The sequence below is a fragment of the Sparus aurata genome, chromosome 23 (genome assembly GCF_900880675.1).
Source record: "Sparus aurata chromosome 23, fSpaAur1.1, whole genome shotgun sequence".
Classification (NCBI taxonomy): domain Eukaryota; kingdom Metazoa; phylum Chordata; class Actinopteri; order Spariformes; family Sparidae; genus Sparus; species Sparus aurata.
Genome location: NC_044209.1, coordinates 3,906,824 through 3,931,353, shown reverse-complemented (window position 1 = coordinate 3,931,353; position 24,530 = coordinate 3,906,824). Strand labels below are relative to the sequence as shown.

The following is a 24,530-nucleotide window of genomic DNA, read 5'->3' as shown; positions in this document are numbered from 1 at the left end:
GCGCTCACCTGCAAGTTACCTGGCTCACCTTACCGCCGCTCAGGAGCTCGATGCCACGGCATAAACGCTCCGGGAAATAAGCGCTTATTGTCAGAGACCTCAGCGTCTCTTCCGCCTCCCGCTGTGGACATGGAGCAGGTGTACGGGGGTCTGGGCCGCTGTGTGTGCAGTTTCTGGCTCGCAGTAGCCTTTGACATCGTGGGACTGGTCGTGCTTCTCATCGGAGTGTTTGCAAATGTGTTTTTCTATGACCTGCTCATCTACGCGGGCGCCATCGTCATCTTCCTCAGCCTCATCTGGTGGGTGTTCTGGTACTCTGGGAACCTCGAGGTGCCCCCGGCGGAGCTGGAGGACGATGTCGGGTTACTGAAGAAGGACAAGGGCGGTATCGGCGGCGCGGTGAGGCGCCTCTCCAGCCGCGTGTCCAGCGGCATTAGGAACTCGCTCCGCACGAACGGAGGGCCGTCCAGCACCCGCGCAGGCCGGGCGCAGAGGTCATTCGGGGGGCCGCCGGTGGCCCCGCAGGCGGAACAGGTGGCCGTTGCCATGGAAACGATGCCCCCGCGCGAGGATACCCCGCACACCACTGTGTCATCAGTGGCGGGCTGTGACGTAGAGATGCCGCACACAACGACAGAGACTTCACCTACATAGTGCAGGCCTACAGGTGAGGCCTCACACACACAACAACACCAACACTGTTTCTCACAGGAGATTACAAAGAAACGATGCGCAAGTTAAACACACGTCATGGTTATTTCAACATCTTTCAATTCCACTGCACGCTAAACAATATCCCAACGAGAACCAGGGAGTCAGAACAGAGGTAGAGGCCAGATGTCTGATAGCTAGGCTGTGACAGGGAAAGAACGAAAGAAAGAAAGAAAGAAAGAAAGAAAGAGAAAAAGGAAGAGAGAAAGAAAGAATTAATTTTACAGTTTCTTTATTTTTTCTGTATGTGCATGTCGTGAATCATGTGCCTTTTATTGATGATTGGTTCAAAGGCCTCCTCCTGCTGGAAGGAATAAAATAGTTCTAATTCTGGTGACAAGATACAAAAACATTGAAGTTATTTGACCCTAAAACTGTCAGATCCGCTATGTGAACCACAATGCTTACAAAGTTGGAATAGAATTCAAGTTTAATTTGATCCTGTCCATGAATTGGACACACACAGTCCCAACAATCATCTATCATTGCTGTTGTCAGTGAAAGTGAATATCACATCAACAAAGTAAAGTTCAGTCCGTCTGTGTTTAGTGTTGGATCATAATGAAACATTAAACACACTTCTAAAATTGAGGCTATGGACACGTGCTCATTCTGTTTATTTAGAGATGTTTCACCAGGATTCTATTTCATAGATTGTCTTTATTGAAATTATATGTTTTAAAATAGGAGGACAGGGAACATATCTTGTTTGAATGAAGGCGTCCTCCATGCTCACGTAAGGTCATTTTCTTTTTTGTTTGATGTAGTTTAAATGCGGAACTAAAAGGAAAACCAGTGGCTACAGCAGTAAATATTCTTATCCCTGGATAAATGATTAACCACACAAGCCCAGTTTAAACAATAGGCCCACCTGAGACTTCCTTGAAAAGCTGATCATCCACAGATTAACGCCAACTATCTGAGAAAACACACAGACAGAACTTTCTGACCAGCATTTGGGAAGTCAAAACCATCAAAAGTCATCTCCACTCTGTGCACATACTTTAATAATAATACTTCATCCGTTGTCTGCTCCACAGAGACTGGATCCTGCACCACAGTGTCTTCAGCCTACTCCAGTTCATGCTCAACTTTTCTACTGTATTTGTGTTTAATGTGAAATTATTTATAATTGATGGTTATATCTTGTTGAAGTGTCTTTATTAAGTGCTTTTTTTTCCAAATGTATATTTTCCAAATAAAGGTTGTTTTAATCCGTCAGATTGGATTCAGTCTTTTTGAGATCAGTACACAAAGTATCAGTGGTTTTCTTTTTCAATTTTTGAATAAACTTGCTGCAAATTATAATAATGACATTTGCACAAATGAGGCCAGTCGCATAGGAAGGTCTGTAGTTATGTACAGTGTATGAAGGTGAATGGCATCTTTTATAAATCGTTAATAGGAGAAAATCACATGTACTCAACCAGGGCAGTTTTAATGTTCAAATATAAAGAGACTTTAGCAGATAACGACTCAGACCAAACTGCAGCAGAATGTTTTAATCTACCACAATACCCTGAAATCTGAAGGAAAATGTAACCAAAAAGCTTTGATGGCACATTTTAAGATAGCAGAAATTGTTAAGTTGCTAGCCCAAAAAAGGCTGTAAAACCCACTATGAACTACTTATTCAGCACCAAACAACAGAAAGACAAAAATACTAGCTGGTGTCAATAGCAACACTTTACTAACTAATTCTCTCTTATATATATATGTTGTCTAAGATTTTCTACTATTTCTAGTGGTTAACATGCTTCTATAATAAATGAATTTGCTGTTGAAGGACAGAACTATCTGGATTGTCAAGGTGGCTGTTCAGGACCGGATCAGGGCTAAGTTTATTATAACATGAATTACACACATTGTCCCTGAAGAGCAACACATTTACCACACTAATGAGATGGCACTGGTCAAGACTGTGACTTCACAAGCTCAGGTTTCCATATTGCAGAGTTTAATTTGACAGGATTATTGATGTAAACATGTAAAATGAAGTAAATCATTGATGCAGTGGAGGTTATGTGAGAGAACAGGTGTCAGCTTTCCATTTGATATCAATCATAGCTTGTACTGACAACTATCCAGTGGTGTCTCTGCACTTGATGCACAATGAATACTAAAACATCACACTGCCTTACAAACCATGTAATATCCTGTTTTGTGGCCTGAAATGGAAATGAATTCATCCAAGCTTTCTTTAATTTTATGTAAGGGTAGAATAATATATTTGTTTTAATTCTAAGTAAAAACACTCATCAGGTAGCTCCTAAAACAGGAGCAGCTTCTGTTCGGATCAGGCTCATGTGGATTCAGGTGTATGCTGTGACCATTACCTAACTAGAGACTGATAAGGATTTCTATCAAAAAAAAAAATGTCACTGGTAAGTTGGGACTCGTTGATCCTTCTGGCCACTTCCACTTGTTGCAGTAGTCAACATGTCACAATCAAATAAATGAGATCTGAAATCTTAGTCCATTTTCATGAACAGAATACTGTTGTAGAAAAAAAAAAGAGGCGTAGCTGGCAGCAGGCTTCCTCGTTCCCACCCATGTTGATAGCAAGCTTCGGTTTTTAACCTTTGGAACCAGTTACCTTTATTATACTGCCGTGCTTGTGACTGTGGCTGTGCTCTACTTTGAAACTTTGTGCCTGCATTATCAATTGCACAAGCAAGTAAACTGCAAAGAAGTCCATTCAACCACTTTCATTAATGAGGGGGGGGAAACAAATGAACAATGTCAACTTATTTGGCTATTTCTAGAAGTGGAAAATGTACAGCTAATACTTACACATCAAATAATATGATATTAAACGTGACGGATGTACATACCTTAGTGACATCATTATACTACATTGGCATTGGAAGAAGGGAAAAAAATAGCAGAGCTAGAGATGGAGATGAGTTTCATGAAATTCATAGACACAAAATGATCGAGTGTAAGGCCACATTACCAGTAATGTGGGAATACTGATGCTGCCTGGTACATTTTACTTGTTCAAGATAAAAGTTGAACTCCAATTCATCTCTCTTCATGTTATAATGACTGCATCTCACCATAATTTGATGAAGTTATCAATTTAAAAAAAAAATGTTTTATGACATAAGTGTTAGTTAATAGGTTATAAGGCCCTCTTTATAAGATGCTTATTTATTGGGGATATTCAGTATTTTCATTGATTTGTAATGGACTAATGCATAGATCTTGATGAAAAATTGAGGTGTATCCGGGTTGCTGGTATCTATGAGCAATAACTTGATAATATGATATGATAAAACTTCTGAGTTATTTGATACTGGATTAAGCTTGATTGAATTAAAGGGGACTGTTTGGCCTTTTGCGGCGGTAGGCGCTCTACTGAGTGCCATTCTAGTTAAAGTTCTTTCATTTGTTGAGTTGATTGTTAATTTTTTTTCTTTTTTCAGTTAAATGTATATTAAATATAATAATATCAGGTCTTTTTGGGTCAGAGCACGGATTTTTTCATGTTTAAGATTATCTTACTTCTTTTGCTCAAGAGAACCATATCCAGTCTAAAAATAATCAGGATATGCCTTAATTACCTAACATGTGTTTTTACATATATAAACATGGGATGGTAATTCCCCCCAGTGTCAGTAGACGCCCCAAATGCATGCTTGTTTTTCATATGCAGTGGCGGACTAAGGATGTTGAGGAGATGTTGCATCTGATGAGGATGAAAAGGGAAGAGGCATTGCATCAATCCTTCACTTAGCCTTTCTCTGTTCCATGCACCCTCCTTTGAAAGGTATGCAGGCTATTTTCAGGTCTGAAAAGTTATGAGTGGCAACTTATAAGCCATCTCAACAAATAATAAATACACTGGACTTTTGCTCTCTCTCAATTGGATATTCTGACTTTGTGGCAAGCCTGGCTATAAGATGAGGCCATAAGATGAGACTGTTGTTCACTCATGATGGACTAATATGAACACATGTGCAGACACACATGTAATCTGTATGTACTGTCTAGAGCTTGAATTCAGCTCTATATGCTACTGCTGTAATATGTTTTGTCAAAGGTCATAACAAAAGAAAAAAAGAGAAGAAAAGAAAAAAAGTAATTTGCAAAAGACAAGAAAAGATCAGAATGAAGATTTTATCCTGTGGGTAATGGGGGCGGGACTTGATAAGCTTTGGCTTCTCCCGCTTTTCCCTTTCGGCCATGTGTGTTGTATTATTTGAACAATGATGAAATGTGATGCTTATGAATTGACATGTCCGAAACAAACAACATAAATAAATAAATAAATAAATAAGCCTTACATACATCAATGTATTGATACATAGATGTCTCTAACAGGCACAGTAAAATGAATTAATATGAACACTTGCTTCTCTTGAATATGAAGGGCTGTATTGTGATGTGCACGCTGGGGTCCGAGGTCCTGTTGTCCTGTGAGGACAATTGACACTTCTTTGTGAACTCTGGGCCATGTCTGAAGACATGAAACTGATGACAGTTTAACATATGGCTTCATTCTGCCAATTGGTCTTTGAGTCCTATGATGTCCTCGAGACAATGTTCTGGTGTGTCTGGAGTAATTTTATGGCTCTCAGGGGGGTGTCCTGAAGACACCAGGCTGACTGAGAGGTTTTCCAGCCAAATCTAATGGTTTGGTCTGTGCTCAGTTTAAAAAAAAAAAAAAAGTTTATCTTAATTTTTTATTTTTACCATCTTTCAAAACAAAAACAATAATAACATATACATCTTTTTTCATCTTATTTTAAATAATCAATTTCTTATACATACACAATAAAACTTGATGAATAAGTCCATCTATTGTTTGATAGCACAAAGCCTGTGTAAACTATTTTAGGATCCCAGTATCAATTCAATACTCTGCTTGTTTTGTGACAGAAGTACAAAAATCCCTCTCTGCACCAAGGAGTTCACAAGTCAGTGTGTTCTGGGTCTACTCTGGGGTCTCCTGCCAGTTGGATACATACAAATATATACATGTATGTGTATGGTTGGACACGCCCAGACAACCAACAAAGGAAGGCGCCTGATCACATGCCTGAGCCACATATGTACAAGATAATAATGCTTAATTGTTTTATTTGTATAAACCCTGGTATATTGTTGATTTCCCTCTGTTTTTTAATTGTATTTTTTAAAATAAACTACTAAACTAAAACATATTAATCTTATTTTGTCTTGTTATCCCGTTCCCTGGACATATTTACAACTGCCCAGAGAGAACAGCAATACTCACATACCCTGCATTTGCTTCGAAGGAAACCCGGAACCCTCTACCCTACAATCCGAGCTCATGGGAAGACTTTGAATGCGGCACACTGAGTTCCCTTGTACACTTCCGTAAACACGCAGTTCCCTTCCTCTTGCGAAAGTGGATTTCCCACATGCGCTTGCCCATTTAATACATAGTCGGACATTTATACTCAGAACGTTCTAATAACTTCATATAAATTATTAACATTATTCGTATACTCTTTACTGTTAGTGACCATATATAGAAATGCAAGCGGCGAGTCCTTTCATCTTCAGCTGGATCGTTTAGCTTCGGGACAGCTAGCATCACAAAAACAAGCACTTTTTCCCATGAGCGCAGTGAAACATGGAGATACAGGGTCGGGACTTTTTAAACACTCCTCCTGTAAAGACGGTCAGGTTTGGAGGCAGTGTTGCGGACACGTTAATTAAACACAAACGGGTGAGTGAGAACGTCATGCCATATTTTTACCTGTCAACACTTTATAAGGTTGAGAGAATTAAAGTGCTGCTCCTCTTGTTCGAAGGGAGACTCGAGTGACTACGAACTGCTGAAACATCAGCTGGCTGATCCTGACATAAAGGTACAGTGGAGCATCAGTGTGTGTGTGTGTGTGTGTGTGTGAAGTTTCCTGCTGAGCTCTCTGTGTAGTATAGTGTTCAGTGAGCTCTGTCTTCCCTCTAACAGGATGCTCAGATCATCAACTGGCTACAAGAGTTTCGGAGTTGTGTGACTCAGCTGACCAAGGACCATGAACAGCTCATCTATACTGTCTTAGTGAGTATGGAAAGCCAATAGATTGAAAGGTTGAACAATGCGTATTGTAGCTCATCATATTCAACCTTATCTCCTGTGCATTGTTAACTTAATACAGTATACTATGTAGCTTTAGGAGAGATATTTTAATGCCTAAATAAACTGAATAAACAAACTGACCGCAAAGGACAACATCACTTCGTGCTGTTTTACTTTGTTTGACTCTGCCACCTTTCCAGCAACCCAAACACAGTGTCATACCAAGTACACCGTCAGCACTCCCTGATGGCAGAAGCACACCACAAGAAGTGCTCAGGAATGGCCAGAGGAATGTTACGAACATGAGCTCAAGGCATCAATCCCGCCTCCAAGCTGAGTGCTGCTCGGTCTCTGTGGATAAGACTTTAGCAATTCCTGACTCGAGCTGCTCTGCTGTTACCATGAGGTCTGCGACAATGTTTGGATTGGTGTTGCATGTGAAAGAACATCCACATGAGTGCCAGGACCTCAGGTTTCCCAGCAGTACATAGCATTGTAATGAGAGAATCAGTGTTATTTACGTTACCTGTTTGTGTTTTTAAGGAGATGGTTGATTGTTGTATATTGTTATACAATAAAGCCACATTCACCATGATAATTGATTATCAGTTATTTAGAAGGCCTGTCCAATATTGGCCATATCTGCTGCAATACAATGAAGTGCCCTTGTCTCTGTGTAACAGTAGGGTTGTTCTTCAGGTAAATCACCAACCTGATTTATCACCTGAACACCATTCTCTTGTGGTGTGTGTGCTTTTTTTAGAGGCTTCCGTGGGTGGGCCGGAGCCAGGCTGTGGTGGAGGAGTACATGGCCTTCCTCAGTAACCTGGTCTCAGCACAGACTGTCTACCTGTGTGCCTGCCTCAAGATGGTGGTCTCCCACTTCACTCCCAGTAGGTTCTCCTGACCACTTGTACTTTTTTTTTTACAGTTTAAAAACTAAAGTATGGAATTCATGATGTCACGGTGTTGTCAAAGTTGTAAAGTAATGTTAGTTATCTTGAAATGATAATCTATGATGAAACTAATCTGTTGCCTTACAGTCATAACTTTGTGTTTTCAGTGTGGTGCGAGTTTGCATTTGAAAGCAAAGAGTGAACATTGACTATATAATGTCTTTACTGTATCCTATTATGGGTGACTCATGGACGTGTGTGTGTGTGTGTGTGTGTGTGTGTGTGCTTGTTTCCAGAGAGAGTGACCATATGCGAAGGAGGAGTCGATATCTCGGATTCAGATGATGAAGATGAGAGTAGGTGTCGTGCATGTATTAAGTGATTTGTTCAAAAATCTAAAAATCCATGCTGTGCGTGTAGTTGTTGTTTTGCTGCTTGCTGAAGTTTGCAAAGTTTGTGAAGGATGCACAGTAAGACGTGTGACTCTGAAGCTGAGCTGCCTTCATGCTCGTATTTTCTGAGTACAAATGAATTAACTCTCAGCTCCCCCTTTGATTTGTTAAGACCTTCCCAGGAACTTCAGTCAGTGTCATGAGGCACTGCAGCTCATCACCAGATACGTTCCATCGTAAGTCACTTATTATTCTGCCATTTTTTGTCTTCTTGTCTTGGTTTTAGTGTTTTGACTCACCAGACGTAAAGAACTGGCCTTATGCTTTTGACTGTTTAGTTCATTAACTAGTCAAATGGAATCTTTCATTATTTACAGTTTTTCTTATATTGCAGTATGATCTACGTTGCTGTCACAAACATTACTTTTCTCCCCAAGTGTTGTATTGTGCTGTAATGTCGTGCTTTTCTTTCAGCACGAGTCACTTTCTCATGCCCATTCTGCAGGAGAACTTCCCCTTCGTACAGAAATCCTCCAGAACACTGGTGAGAGACCACTGAAAGATGCTACACATCATACAGGCCTGCCAAGCAGACAGTTGTTATTATTGAACTACATCCTGTCTGGCCTCATACAGCTGCAAGTGGTTATTTAATTAATATCAATGATCTACAAAAAACATCAGCAGAGAGACTTCTTAGCCTGTGGTGCAGCCTTGTTAGAATGGAGTGTGATTAGTTTTGGCTGTTTGCAAAAATCAGAACAAGTGTGGAGAAATGACAGCTTGGCCTCTATTCTAGCCACAGAAGCATTCATTGTATTTCAGACCTAATGCACATTATACATGTAGTACATAGACAGTAATATGTAATGTACATTGTTCTATCTGAACACAAACAAAGTAGGGGGTCTAGAAAAAGTGCTAAACAGAAAATTGTGATCTGCAGCATTAACATGGAAATGGTAAATGGATTTACATCTATAGCTCTTTTCCAGGCTACTGACCGCTCAAAGCTTTACAATAACAATAGCTTTACAGTACTTGCCACAGTCACCCATTCATACACTGATGGCAGAGGCTGCCATGCAAGGTGCCAACTGCACATCAGGAGCAGTTTGGGGTTCAGTAACTTGCTCAAGGGTACCTCAGCATGCAGCTGGGGGAGCCGGGGATTCGGCCCTCTGATTAATGGACGAGTTACTTTTCCTCCTGAGCTTCAGTCGCCTGTTGACTGATAGTTTGTTGCTCTCTACAGGAGTGTTATGTCCACAACCTTCTGAGGGTGACCATGTATATACCAGCACTCAGACGGGACATACTGGAGTTGATCATCGGGAAGATGCTCAAACTGGATGTAAGTGGTTTTACTCCAAATAAGTCTGTTTAAAGGCAAAGTTAGATATTATATTTTGAAAGTATCAGGTACTCTGTGGAGGGTGGATGTGGTCTCTCTAACCTGGAGGAACCAAAATATAGTAGCCTAATAAAAACATTCATGTTTGTCTTCAGTCATGTTCTCACAGAGCTTTAGATTATTTGTACTGGAGGCAGAAAGACAAGTATATTCCCTCATTTGTTCTGTTCTATTTCAGTAGATAAATAGCAGCTACTACGCTCAGACGAGGGGTTAAAAATTGTTATGACTTGTTTCATTCTTACTTTATCAATGGTGATATATTGTGGTTCCTTTCTTGTGACAAATGTATTAAATATAAGTCCCTTTGACAAAAGCATCTGCTTAATACCTAAATGTAAATATAGATGCATAGATTTTGTATTATGGATTAGTTCACTGAAAAACATTTTTTTTAATGTCAGCTAGTCACAGTGGTACACATGTACACTGTGCAGTTTACACAGTGCAGAAAATGGTGCAATTTGTGTATCCTCCTGTTTGTAGCAGTGGTCTGTGTGTGATATCTTCCAGGTGAGTGCTTCCCGTACAGACATTGAGGAGGCAGAGGAGAATGCTTTGCAGACCCAGCAGGTGGATGAGCAGTCTGAGGAGGGGCTCTTTGACATGGTAACAACCAGCACCAGTTTGCAGTTTGCATGTTAGGACTGTGGTCTTTCAAAAGCAGAAATGATATTTAAGTTTATCACAAATAGTGGTGAGTTAAAGAATAAAGAAAAAAATCACAACAAGCACGATGCATCTGACACGAACACCACAAGGAAGTATTGCATAGATATAAATGAAAAAATTGTATGACAATAAATACTGAAAATTTGCAGTTGAGGAACATTTTTTATTGATGTGAGTTTTAGAATAGATTAAAGAACTAACAGATAAATATGCAACCAGCCCCAAATTACAGACAGTGAGTGACGTACAAACCCAAAATGTCAATTGAATAGCATCCATGCAAAGAAACCAGAGCTGGCAAAGGTACACAATTCTTATCTCAGATATTTGTGTAAAAAGACTCCCTAGAAGTACTCATACAACCTGTTTACTCAATTGAAAGTAATAGAGTACAGGCTCTGAAATGTACTCAGTGTGAAAGTAAAGTATCCCTTTTGAAGGACATTTCTACCGGCCATTCCTCTGCAAGGTTAAACGGACCTCCTGTCACATTAATATCATTGACTACTAGACTGTAAAACTTAAATGTAGAATAAGTAGCATTTGTCTGAGATGTTCGTAAATTAACCAGAAAGATAGTTGATTGTTGAGTCTCATTCCCACAACGTCAAATAGCGACATTTAGTGTTGGTAAAGCGTCTCCTGCAGCAACAAAGTGAGAAAACAAGAAAATGCAGGCAGCTGGCTGCAGGGTGTCTGCAGATACGGCCACCACCACACACTTCAAGAGAGTGATGATGAACGATGATTGAAAGGGATTTTTTTTTGTGTGTGTGTGTGTGTTGCATATTTTACTTTGAACCCTTTCAGCTTCACATGAAATAAAAAAAAATGTGCTGACAACTGGAGGTGTCGCTGATAACCAGTAAACAAAAGACAGACAACACACAGTAAATAAAGTTAAGATGAATTTGACTGAGAGCATTGTCCAGAGCAATTTTTGGCTGCAATAATCATTCCATGAAAATCTGATACCGTGATATCCATATTGACAATAATGGACATTGACATGATGCTAGTGTAAAAAAGTAATGCCTCTTTGGCACCGTTGCAAGAATAAAGTCTTAGCTGCTTCTGTCTCTTCACGCCATTTCTCCCCATTCCAGTCTTCCTCTCTTGTACGTTGTTTCATCTCGCTACATCTGCCATGCATGACATGTACTGAAGTCAGGCTTGTGATGTTGAGATGGCAGCATGCAGTGAGGCAAAATAAAAATAATCGATAATTCCCCTCAAATGCAACTTAAGTAACAAGCCTAATAAAATAAAATGTAGGAGTAGAAAGTACAGATCTGTGTAAGAGCAAAAATAAAGATATGTACCACAGTAAAGTCCAGATACTTGACAGATGGAATGAGTTCAGTAACAAAGTTTTTGTACATCATTACCTCCCACCTCCAGAACAAAATTATAACTCGCTCATAACAACAATCAGGAATTCCGGATTACCACAGGCCATTAATGAGACTCTCTGCACCCTTTACAGCAAGATACTCCCACGCAAATAACCCCAGACCAACAGCTATTCACCAGTTTTAGTAAATCTGCTACATCCAGACTTGTCTATACATGAAGCCAACGTTTAAGATGCTCCGCTATCCTGCCGTGACAGCCCATGTGTGTGTGTTGTGTTTTTCTTGTCAGGATGAGGACATGTCAGCAGATGACTCCTCCAGGGTGGCCGTGACAGCCCACCCAGTGGCTGAGAGGCTGGACGCTCTCATGGCTGTTCTGATGGCTTACATCAAGGATGTCTGCCATGAAAATGGTAGCTGAATAACACAGCTTTAACACTGGGGACAGAGTTGTATTGTAGTAATATTATACGTTTGAAAGAATTACATTCAACCCAATCTTGATCCAAAAGCATGTCAGATGTACCTTGTGTATTCAGAAACTTTTGCATGAGTGTGTAGTTGTGTATTTGGCTCTTAAGCAGCCTTTTTCTTTGTTTTCTCTCTCTCAGGCTCTCTTCATGTTGAAAGGACGAAGGAGCTGTACCGTGATCTGTTGGGTGTGTTTGACAAGCTCATTCTGCCAACACACGCTTCCTGCCATGTCCAGTACACACTCTTCTACCTCTGCAGCTTCAGACTGGTCAGTACTTCACTCACTGCATGGGTGTTTGTGTAATGATGGGAAGCAGTAGTGTGTAGCATTCAGCCTTTCTCTATCTATCTATCTATCTATCTATCTATCTGTCTATCTGTCTATCTGTCTGTCTGTCTGTCTGTCTATATACCTAAACTTTCTTGTCATTTAGCTGTACCAACAAAAGTGAAAAGAATGTTTCTCCGGGATCCCAAAACACAATAAACACACACAATATATAAATATAACAATTTAAAACTAAAACTATGACAAAGACTTGTGAAGTGCATCAGTGCACATGCTCCAGATCGGCAGTTCATCAATCTAACAGCTTGTGAAAGGAAGCTGTTGATAAGTCTGTTAGTTCGGCCTTCATGACTCCGGAACCGTTTTCCTGATGGGAGCAGTTCAAAGAATGTGTGGAGAGGGTGATGATGTTCAGTGCTCTGCTCCTGCAGCGGCTTTGGAAGAATTCTTGGACAGAGGGGAGGGAAACTCCGATGACCCTCTCAGCTCCTCTCACTATTCTCTGCAGGGCTTTTTTGTCTGACATACTGCAGCTGGAGTACCATGTAGAGATACAATACGTCAGAACGCTCTCCACCACACCACTGTAGAAAGTCCTGAGGATGCTGATGTGGAGAGAGGCTTGTTTCAGCTTCCTCTGGAAGTACAGTCTCTGCTGGGTCCGTTTCATGATCTCTGAGGTGTTTTTATTCCAGTTTAGGTCCTGCGAGATCTGCACTCCGAGGAACTTGATGTTCTTCACTCTCTCCACTGTGTGGCCACTGATGCAGAGAGGAGCGTACTCAGGCTGTATAACCTCCGGAAGTCAATAACCATCTCCTTTGATTTGTCCGCATTGAGCACCAGATTATTTTCTCGTCACCAACCCTCTAGGATGCACAGTCGTGTATTAGCGGTGTAAACAACAATGGACTGAGTACGCAGCGTTGAGGAGATCCAGTGCTCAGCGTGATGGAGTTGGAAGTGTTATTTCCGGCACGGACAGACTGAGGTCTCTCCGCCAGAAAGTCCTGGATCCAGAGACGTGGTGGTGTTCAGGACGAGCGGGAGGAGTTTCTCCATTCGTCTCTTGGGGATGATGGTATTAAATGCTGAGCTGAAATCAATGTACAGGATTCTGGCATTGGTGTCTTTCTGCTCCAGTTGGGTGAGGACTGCAAAGTGCAAAGTGGTGGATATTCATCCTCTGTGAAGCGGTTGGGATGATAAGCAAACTGGTGTGGGTCATGTGATGCAGGCAGGCTGGCTGTGACGTGTGGTTCGACAAGCTGCTCAGAACTCTTCATCACAATTGGTGTCAGTGCAACTGTAGTCAGGTGACTTGACTTGGACAGAGATGGTAAACATAATCTCAGTTTGAGCGCTCAAAGATAGTGATAAGGTGGGCAAAAACGCAATTTTCCAAATAAATAAATGTTCTGTCTACACTGTGTGCACAAAGGCAAGTTATGAGGATTCATTTTGTTATTGAGCAACTACAATGTTTTTGGTCAATCCAAAATGTTGATAAACCTCTAACCTGAATCTATAAGGAAGTAAATCAGCGACCAATATAGCCATCCTTGTTTTCAATTACAGTGATAAGCCTTCCATTCATGGAGTCTCTCAGATTTCTTGATCTGTTGACGATCAACTATTTGCCCAGCAGCAAGCACAGCCTCCCAGATGCTGTTCAGAGAGGTGTACTGTTTTCTTTCACTGTAAATCGACCGTTCAAGAAGTTTCTCTGTAGGGTTCAGGTCAGGTGAGGAAGAGGGCCATGTCATTATTCTTTCATCTTTGATAAATGCAATGGAGCATTGTCCTGCATAAAAATCATTGTCTTCATGAAGACGCAGACTTCTTCCTGTACTACTGCTTGAGGAAAGTGCGAGTTGAGTTTGAGCCCGTCTTCAACCTGAAAAGGTCCAACTAGCTCAGCTTTAATAATACCAGCCCATACCAGTACCCCACCTCCACCTTACTGGCATCCGAGTTAAAGTGGAGCTCTGTACCCATTAATGATCCATCCACAGGCCCATTCATCTGGTCCTTCAAGAGTCACTCTCATCTCATCAGTCCATAAAATCTTTAAAAAAATCTGTCTTCAGATATTACTTGGCCCAGTCTAGACGTCTCAACTTATGTGTCTTGTTCAGTGGTGGTCAGGTTTCAGCCTTCCTTACCTTGGCCATGTCTCTGAACAGTGAGCAGCTTGTACTTCTGGGCGCTCCAGTTAGGTTGCAGATCTGGAATATGACAGCACTGGAGGATAATGGGTTCCTGGTAGCTTCACGTTTGTTTCTCCTCAACTCTTTGGTAGTTAATTTGTGTCTTTCATTTGCAACAAAACATTTGATGGTTCTGTGACCACGCCCCAATATCTCAGAGGTTTCAAGAGTGCTGCATCTCCTAAAAGACTTTTCAAGTCAGTTGAATCTCTTTTTTTGGGTCTGAGAAAAAGAAGCTGCCTAATAATTATGCACACCTTGATATACACACCCTCCCTCATTACAGATACACACCACCTGATATGCTTTAATCAAATAAGCATTCCAATTTATACAGCTAGGAGTTGGAAAATATGCATAATAATGAAGATATGGTCAAAATACTGGCTTGCCATATCATTGTGCACAGTGTAGTATGTCGACGAAAAACAGCCTAATTCTATATCAACTCCACTGTTGTTCCTGTACGTATTTTCTTGAAGATAAGGTCTTGTCTATTTAGTTATTTCATCCACTTGGATGATTCTACTCCTGGCAAGATGAGGCCTTTTTCCTGTCATCTACAATAGTCTTTTCTGTCTTTCAGGCCTTGGCTGAGGCCTTTCTGGATCACCTTTGGAAGGTCCTGCAGAGCCCCTCTCAGCCTGCTGTCCTCCGCCAGGCTGCTGCTGGATACCTAGGAAGCTTCCTTGCCCGAGCAAAGTTTATCCCTGTGCTGTGAGTCCATTCTGCTGAAGAAAGCTTAAAGGCAGCTGAGATTCAAATGAGCAGTGTCTTCCTCTGTCACCATGTTTCATCCTGTTATGTCTCTGTCCTCCCCCTCTCCTGCAGCACTGTGCGGGCCTGCCTGGACCTGCTGCTCTCCTGGATCCATCGCTACATTGACAGCCAGGACAGCAGCGGCAGACAGGCCTGCTGTGACATCAGCCTGCACGGGCCCTTCTATGCTGCCTGCCAGGCTGTCTTCTACACGCTAATCTTCAGACACAGAGCCATGCTGGAGGGCAACATGAAGAAAGGTAAACATCTCCTGCTGCTCACACACAGCTCACATGTTATTGTACCACCCTGACAGGACTTCATCTGTGTTTCATACAGTTTTGGTTTTGCCGGTTCTCAAAGTTGGTCTAAAGAGAGGCTTGTTATTCAGACACCTCTGTTCATTATCAAAAAAAAGTCCAAATCAAGCCCAAATATGAAAAACATGGCAGCAAATCCACATCAAATAATAAAATGACCATTAAAGGCACAGTGTGTAATATATTGAGTGTTTACGGCATATAGCTGTGAGGTTCTAGAGTGTGTCCCTCGCTCACTCCTCCCTTTTTCCCGATGACGTTGGAGAAGCCCCAGAAGCTACGGTGGCCCTCAGGGACAAGAAACTGTTTTTTTCAAGTATGGACTCGTTCACAAGAACGTTGTGTATTTCTACCAGTTCAAGTGTTGATGTGAAGATGTATTTAGTTGTTACTCTTTGGAAAAATTAGGATCATGGAAAGAAATTATGGAGCACTGTGAAAAATATTCACAGAATTCATTAACTCTGTGATAAGCAGACTGCTCCTCAGTTTATCTGTCACACTAAGTCATTACTTTGAGTGTCTTGGCACACCCCCGGGCTTAAATGTTGCAGTTATCGCTCCATGTGTTGTCTTACTGCAAAAGACACAAACACATTTAAGAAATATTTTTTTGGGTGATTAAACACTATTTAAATCGTACTTGTGAATTTTCCATTTCTGTCAAGTCTGTTCTGCTAGATGCCACTACATAATACACACTAGCCTTTAAATCTAATTTTGTTATTTATTAATACCAGTTTAATTAATGTGTGTGTGTGTGTGTGTGTGTGTGTGTGTCTGTCAGGTCTGGAGTACCTGCAGAGTCTAAACCTGGAGCGGGTGGTGATGTGTCAGCTGAACCCCCTCAAAGTGTGCCTGCCTTCAGTCACCAGCATGTTTGCTGCCATCACCAGGTACACACTCTGCCTCTGCTTTCTCTCTGACAACAGCTTTGCTGAGAGGTTGAACAATCCTGATTCCCAAAATGTTGGAACGCTGTGTAAAATGTAAATACAAACAGAAGGCTTGTTTTCCTGAGCCCATGTGGTCTTCCTTCATACAGTCATGTGTTTGACAAAGTGTTGAACCTCGCCCCATCCTTGCTTGTGAACAGGTGAGCCTTCTCGGGGATGCCCCTTTCCTATCCAGTCATGATATCACCTGTTCTCCTTCTGTTTGATTCGAGTTTTGTACAGCATCTCAATTTTTGGGAAAAATAATGTTTTTTTCTAATTACTGTCCATTTTTTTCTAAGCATTGTGATATAATAACTAGAACTAACAGCTACCAGTGCCACAATGTAAAACTACTCCTCAAGCAATATTACTGAAATGTACTAAAATTATCAAAAGTAAAATAATTTGTTTAACAGAAAAGTGGCCCCCGGTAGAAATTATTATTATTATATTATTATTGATTATATATATATGTATGTTACCATGTTATTATTAAGTAAAAACAAACTTGAGACAGATAAATCAGTTTGTAAGCAGTATTTTTTGTAGAAGCTTGAGGTGCAGCTAGTTGTTACTACTTTATACACAGTTAGGTACTTTAGCTCCAAAGTGTCACAAGACAAATGTGAGGGGTCGCCTGATAATTAATGGGAGTACAAACAGGAATAATACAGTCCTGCTCAACAAAAGTCTGTGTTTTTCTCTTTTTTTCTGTAATTTTTGCTTTTAATGTGTGTGAAATATTGGGAGTTTTACCTCAAGCTGTTATTTGAATAGAAAACACCACTGAAGTTTAGAGGGAATTTTGGAAGGTTTGTCCCATCTTAAACGATGACTTCTATTTAATAAGCATATCACATGTTATGTAATGTAATATGTTATATGTAAAAAGTACAAGATTAACCTTATAATCATAATTGAGTAAAAGCATAAAGTAGGATAAAATGAAAATACTGCAGTAAATTACAAGTGCCGCAAAATAATAAATAAGCAGCGAGTTACTTTCCATCACTGCCAACTTGGTTTTGAATAACACACACACGTGAGAGAAGCTAACAGATTTGCTTCAGTACCTAGATCCATATGTTATATTATCTGTGAGCTGCCAGGTGACACAAGCATGTTCAGGTCATGACCTTAGTTCACACTTTGGCTGATAGAGAGCAGTGTTTTACTACCTGACAGTTATTGAATCATTGAATAAAACATAATGTGAAATAAAGCACAGCATGTCCCCAACATGCCCCACAGTCAGCAGCTCCATTCACACTGACCTTTGAGTGCGGGGATCCTGCGCCAATTCTCTGCATCGTCCTCTGTGTGAAAGCCTCTGATGCAGTGAGGGGTGAAATGTGGTGACAGCACCGGCTTTCTGTGTGAATTACACACTGGTTTGTCCTTACGCCCGAGCTGCTTGTTTCTGTGTGAACAAACGGCGGAGAATTGGCGAACTGCCGCTGCAGAGATAATACGGCGACTCTGTGTGAAAAGGGCTTATACTTGCTATCCATTTGGAGGTTTCCCTCCCTGGCCGTCCTCAACAGCTGATATGTTTTTGTTGCAGGAAGTACCAGGTGGTGTTCTGCTACACCATCATAGAGAGGAATAACCGCACTGTGCTGCCGGTGGTGCGCAGCTCTGCAGGGGGAGACAGTGTGACCACCAACACCAACCCGCTTGACAGCTTCTTCCCCTTCGACCCCTTCCTGCTCAAGAGGTACACTGAGGGTTATTCTCTTTAATAAAATGTCTTTAGGCAAGACAGTAGGTCTCTTTTATCTCCCCTGGCTCCATTTTCACTTCCCCTCTGCAAAGTTCAAATTTAGCAGAAATTAGCAGTAAGTGGTGAGTGGATTCTGTAGAGGGGATGCTCCATGTTTTAATGGTTTCCATGGGTGCTGAAAAGGCAGGGATTCAGTCTTTACCTTAACCTCTCTGACAAAACAGAAATGGATTTTCTATTTCTAGAAGTCAAATGTCTGTGGGAAATCTTCATCCATAAAGTTTTAATCTGTGAAATGATTTCCTCATCTTTGACTGGAAACATTAGCTCCATCCAGTAGCTGTAGAAAAAGTTCTCAAAGAACTCAGAAACGGAGAGTTGTTCCATGGCACCAGGGCATGAAACTGTGTAGATGCTACACAAAAATGTGTGTACGCACGAAGACAGAAATATGCAGACGCATTATTTGTGTCAGATTTCTGCACGTACACCTGATTGTATCTTATAAATCTCAATTTGTAATGAATGAAAGTAGAAACACCCTTAACAGTTGTTTGATTACTAATACTTGTGCCTGCTCCACCATTCATTAAACCTGTAACTGATACCACTTTTACACCGAAATGAGTGTGTATACACAGGTTTTTTTTAATGTGGGAAAACCTGCTAATAATCAGCAATTAACTCCATTCACATTGCCACGAGGCGTGTTTGCCTTCCTGGTTTTTTCTCCTCGTGTCTCCCGTTTGTCATGATGTAGGTTTTGTCAGAAAGAGGCAGATCATACACCTCAACAGACTATGTCCAGAAGATGCTAAGACTTGTTCTTAAACAATCTTAAAAAATCTTAAACAATAATATTCTGAATTGCTGATAAAATGCTGGTAACAGAAGTTGCTATGGCGTGAGACATGTCACATCTTTGTGATGTTGCATATGCACAGCACCGTTCACACAGCTGACAGGCTCAGACCACACAGAAGACACAAACGGTTACTTTTTAAATATCTTCAACTTCAGTTTCTTTTCAAACTCAGCTGATATTAGAACAGACTTTACAAACTGCTTCATAATTCTTTATAATATGAAAAATGCAATACAAAAGAATAGTCAAAAAAATCTTCACTGAAATACTTAGAGATTATTTTTGCGTCTATGAGTGACATTTTATTGAACTGTGTAGATTGTAAAATGATAAGACAAAGTGATATTGACAAACAACCTAAATAAACAATTTTGTGTTAAGGTTACATCTCTTACATATTTCATATCCCACTCACCATATAGTTATCTAAGCTGAAACTGTGTACACCTGGTCTGAAGTGCGGAAGTGATGCACAAATTCTGCTTTAATAAACACCAGTTTATATATAAATAATAGTGTATGCATGGCTTTTGTCCGTCTGTCTGTGTGTCTGTGTGTCTGTGTGTCTGTGTGTCTGTAGGTCTGGTCATTTGATCGAGCCACTGTACCAGGTCTGGGAGGAACTAGCAGACAAAGACCTGCTTCCCATCAAAGCAGGCCGACAGGTAAGCTGACAGAGGGGTGAACAATGCTCACAGCAGTGTGCTATTGCACTGTTGAGGCCATAGAAGAACTAGCGCTACAACCAACCAGTGTTGTTGAGAGATTATTTTTTGAAATCCTTGTGTTGTCCATAAAATGTCAGATAAATGTCAGATCTCACAGAGCCATTTTCACATATGTTGTTTTTGCGACCAACAGTCCAAACCTCAAAGCTGTTTGCTCGGTGATGAGCCCCGTTCACACATGAACTCTGGACAATATCCAGAGATCCACATCAGGATATTGTCCACATCTGCTTGTTCACACATGCAGCATATTACAGAAGATTGTGTGTCAGATGTGTTCATACATGTTGGAAGTTCTCTGTATGATGCAGCATGATTTGAGGCTACAGACAGTCCCATAATGATGGTTATACATTTATATCAGAGCTACACGGGCTCGGACGAATCTGCAATATCCGCAGAACAGTGTTACAGTAGTATATAGGCAGGAAGAGAAGAGTACAGAGCACAAAGCTCCACCATAGAAAGAAAGCTACAGCATTTCAGATCTGTGTCCAACAGCAGCGTGGCCGGGCCATAAGGAAGCATGAGGGACTAGGCAGGGAATTACTCTGGGCGTGTACGATTGAGTATGTGTTACAGCTGTTTAAACCAGCACTAACATGGAACACTGCACGTGTTGATAAATAATAACAATAGAAATAATGCAGACATTTATGTTCACACATACAGCTCCTCCAGGTAGACTCTGGATAAATCCACAGTGCGTGTGTGAAAGGGCTATATAAGGCAAAGAAATACAGCTACATCTACAAAGAGAAGCTTGAACCAGGGACTGGTTGTAATTTTGTATTAATTATATTAATATCACTAAAATCAATTATCAAAATAAATAAAAAGATAGAAATAGCAACCTCTATTTAATTGACTAAACCTTTGAGCTCCAGAAAGCATGCTCCATCAGCCTCAACACAGCATAGGCGAAGACACCCTGCCTCTTAGTCTGTGCTATAACGTAGTCAATATCTATACACACCAATTCCTATACTTCCCATAATGCAAGTAGATAGTGACTAATGGTGCTCCATTGTACTCAGAACTCAACCTCGGACATGGAAAAGTGCAACAGAACGACAATCCAAGTCTGAAACTCAGGCAAAATCCATGTAGCCTAATATTGCAGACATACACGCGGATGCCCCAGGAGCCTACTTCTCCTGTCTTTTTTTCAGTGCCCTCAACAGTTAAATCAGCTGCTGTAGTTGTTGTGCCATTCGCAGACTTTCCATTCAAAGCCCTGTTTGCTGCGAGCGTCCCTGTTCTTCCCAGCAAATGTACTGGAACGCTTTTAGATTGAAAGTCAGAAATATCAACTCAGAAATTCTGACTTCTGACTTGCAACAGAACACACTATGAGACCTTCGCTGCCTGCTCTTTACACTCCGCAATACATTATATATTACATAACCCTGATGACATCATCAACATCAGTTTTGTCAGTTTGTAAAACTGGTGTGAAGTTAGTGTAGTGTTCCTTTAAGTCCCCTTTTTCTAGTGTAAGATTAAACATAAATACAGTGATTAACATGGATGATCACATAGGGAAAAAACACAGAGTGGACTGACTGACATATATCAGTATGTTCACTGTCAAGGTAGAGCATGGAATGAAATATTAAAGAATATGAAACTATGAGATGAAAACGTAAAAATGAGAAGATGTGAAAATTGATTGTGTACCCTCAAAGTATCTTGTTGTGTACTCCCTGACAAAACCGTTGGCTTTAGGTCATTTTCAGAGTTGGCTTTGGTCCTTTAACTTTGCTTGTGGTGGTTCATTGTGTTTAAGGGCTCCAGAGAAGACGAGGATGACTTCCTGTGTGGGGAGACGGCCCAGCCTGAGGGCATTGTAGGAATGACACCCAGCTCCTACGACTCGAACCTGCGCAGCCCGAGCAGCGTGGGTTCACCGCCCTTCACCTTCCAGAGGCCGTTCTAGTCCGGCTTCATGGTCTGTCCTGTCCTCGTGCACGCCTCCCTGGATATGACACAAACTGCTCTGTGAGTCCTTCTGAGACAGTGAGGACGTCTCCTTCCCTCAGAGCAGAGAGAGGGCTGCCACACATGGATTGGATTCTGGTCAAGTGACTCCTCCTCTGAATATCCACATTATATTTGTACGGCTTTCAAACACAAACTGAAGAACACATGAGCAAGACGCATGTGAGGAGATGTGACTGATCTCTTTTCATACAGGAGTACTTGTTTGTGTTAATGAATGCAAACGTTTTTAAGGAAATTATGAGTGTACATTTTCTGATTGTGACTTCTTCACCATTAAGTTTAAGTTAAGTTTAAACTCTACATATGTTATACAGAGGCCCTCAGCTTTTGTTTGTTCTGTATCACAGAAACTTCAACTCAAATGAACGTGAGCTTGAAGATGTATATTTTGTGGGCAGTAAAATATTGTAATGAGATAATTGGACTTGTTTGTTAGTGAAATTCATTTCTAGACACGTTTCTGAGATCTGAGACAGAATACCCCGGAGTCTGCTTTGAATGCGTGCTTTATTCCAACACGATGAGTTTAAGCAGTTCGGAGACAAGTCTTCACATCACAGTGCCTGTCCCTGTGCTGCCACATGTTGGATTTTCTGGCAGCTGCAGACAGAATGCTCTTGTAGCTAAAGCACCTTGGAGACGAGTTTGAGGCAGGAGACAAGCAGCAGACACACACACACACACACACACACACACACACACACAGATGCTAATGATATTATTAATGCAATGAGAGTTATTAATAAAACTTCATGGGAAACAAACAGGAGACAAAGTGACTTGAGGAGATGCATCATGAATATGCAAGATAAGCCACTGCAACCAGCAGAGAGACGCTCAGTGTTCAGCACAGACGTGTGGAGGCTGGAGATGGTGCTGATGGTGAATGTAGTTATAAACTCTAAAGTTTAGATTTAACTTTATCACAGCACCAAAGCACATCTGTTGCTGATTCTGTTAGAACAGAGGTGTAGAGTCTATAGTTAAACAACTGTCACATTGTAAGCACAGTTGGTCACTTTAGTTCATTTACAGTTAGCAGACGCTTTTGTCCAAAGCGACTTACAGTAATTCATATACTGATGGTGCAAGGTGGCGACCAGCACATCAGGAGCAGTTCTGGGGTTGAGTATTTTGCCCAAGGACACTTCGACGTGCAGACCAGGGGAACCGAACCAGCAACCTTCCGATAACAAGACGCTGGCTCTGCCCCTCATCCACAGCTGTCCATGTGAGACCTCAGCAGTCTGAGTTGGATAACTTTAAGTGATATCTTTCAAAGTTAAAGCATTTTTGGAAAAAACAGATTTCCTTCTGTTTGATCTGTGTTGTTGCTGTGTAGGAACAGTAACACATGAAGAAGCTGAGATGTGTTCACAGAAGGACGACTGTGGATGTTGTGTCCCGTCACTTTGATTGGAGATGCTCTGAGAAAAGATCTGTTTGTCACCAGCATGCACAGTAGTTACCAGCAGTGCTTGTAGTTTACATATGGACATGTGTTGTTGTTTTAAGACAGGCTAACCTTTAAGGGACAGTTCACCCCAAAATCTGTTAGTTCTATGCTAAATTCACGTTAGTCCTCTTACCCATAGTGCGATCTCTCCATTTAGATTGTTTTGGTGTGACCTGCTGAGTTTTGGAGATACTGTATAGGCCGTACAGGTGTCTCTTTGATATAATGGAACTAGATGTTACTCGCAGTGATCAAAGAGACAGAAAAATCTGCAGCAATGTTGCTTTCCAGAAATCATGACCTGGTTACTCATGGTAAACCACAGAACTTGCTGTGAACAGTTACTTGTAGGAACTATTTACTGTATTCTCAACTGAACTTCACCTGCCAACCATTTCAATATACAAAAGGAAGTGTGAACCTACTCATGGAGGAGAGGCTAGCTAACTAATCTTACAGCTCTGCCAGACAGGACACCGCTGAGCACAAGTCTCTGATCAGTGAGGAGATGCACGCTTCCCTCTATGCAGTGATGCTGTTAGCAAATGCACTATAGTAGAGAGTTCATCTATACGGCCAATATCTGCAAAACTGTGCTGCTCACACCGAAACAATATTGATGGATAAAAAGAACTACAGCCAGCAACGTGTTGCTTGGCTTCAGTCTCCTCTACCATCACTGTGAATTTCCTCTTCCAAAAAGCTTGTTTGTCTTTTCTTGTCAATGGCTATTCCTGAATGAACCCTCATTTGTTCTGAAACTATATAAAGGAAAATCACTGAGCAGATGCTGTCAGTTTAAGTCGATTGAGATTTATAGATTGAAGATGTGTGAGTTGAAAATAGGATTCTAAGAACCTGCTTACGTTTTTATGCCTCCTCACCAGTGATAGCTGTGGCCAGAGGCGATATGTTTTGGGGTTGTAGGTCATCTGTCCTAGTCTCTAAAAGGATAAAATGATGACATTTCATATCCGACAGATTAAAGGTCAACTTCACTGTGACATCATAATGAAATGCCTTTCCTTTGTTGTGTTATGAAGAATTGTTGTGCATGGAAAAGGTCTGTAATGTGAAAAAGCCCAAAGTCCACACCAAAGGGAGTTAGTCTCTCCCATAGAAAAGACTGCTCCTACACCGTCTGAAACGCCTGGTTTGAAGTCGAACCTTTACATCTGTAAATTATGTGAGTCACTATGTAACTGTGGTTATATAAATATATATATATACATTTATATATTTATTATAGATATATACACTCTGTCAGTT

The 24,530-nt window shown here is 41.0% G+C and overlaps 2 protein-coding genes across 2 annotated transcripts; both read left to right on the top strand.

Annotated features, from left to right (window-relative positions):
* LOC115575039 (transmembrane protein 238) lies at positions 1 to 1,932 on the top strand. The gene is made up of 2 exons (XM_030406809.1): positions 1 to 667; positions 1,752 to 1,932. The coding sequence occupies exon 1, from the start codon at positions 130 to 132 to the stop codon at positions 652 to 654; it is 525 nt and encodes a 174-aa protein (XP_030262669.1). The 5' UTR covers positions 1 to 129; the 3' UTR covers positions 655 to 667; positions 1,752 to 1,932.
* Positions 1,933 to 6,034: 4,102 nt separating this feature from the next.
* Positions 6,035 to 22,569, top strand: rrn3 (RRN3 homolog, RNA polymerase I transcription factor). Its single transcript, XM_030408842.1, has 17 exons — positions 6,035 to 6,412; positions 6,498 to 6,554; positions 6,659 to 6,748; positions 7,530 to 7,659; positions 7,959 to 8,018; positions 8,227 to 8,290; positions 8,529 to 8,598; positions 9,310 to 9,408; positions 9,982 to 10,077; positions 11,785 to 11,908; positions 12,107 to 12,237; positions 15,055 to 15,185; positions 15,300 to 15,487; positions 16,335 to 16,443; positions 18,050 to 18,202; positions 19,654 to 19,738; positions 21,591 to 22,569. Exons 1-17 carry the CDS (start codon positions 6,317 to 6,319, stop codon positions 21,738 to 21,740), a joined length of 1,833 nt encoding a protein of 610 aa, XP_030264702.1. The 5' UTR covers positions 6,035 to 6,316; the 3' UTR covers positions 21,741 to 22,569.
* The last annotated feature ends 1,961 nt before the right edge of the window (positions 22,570 to 24,530 follow it).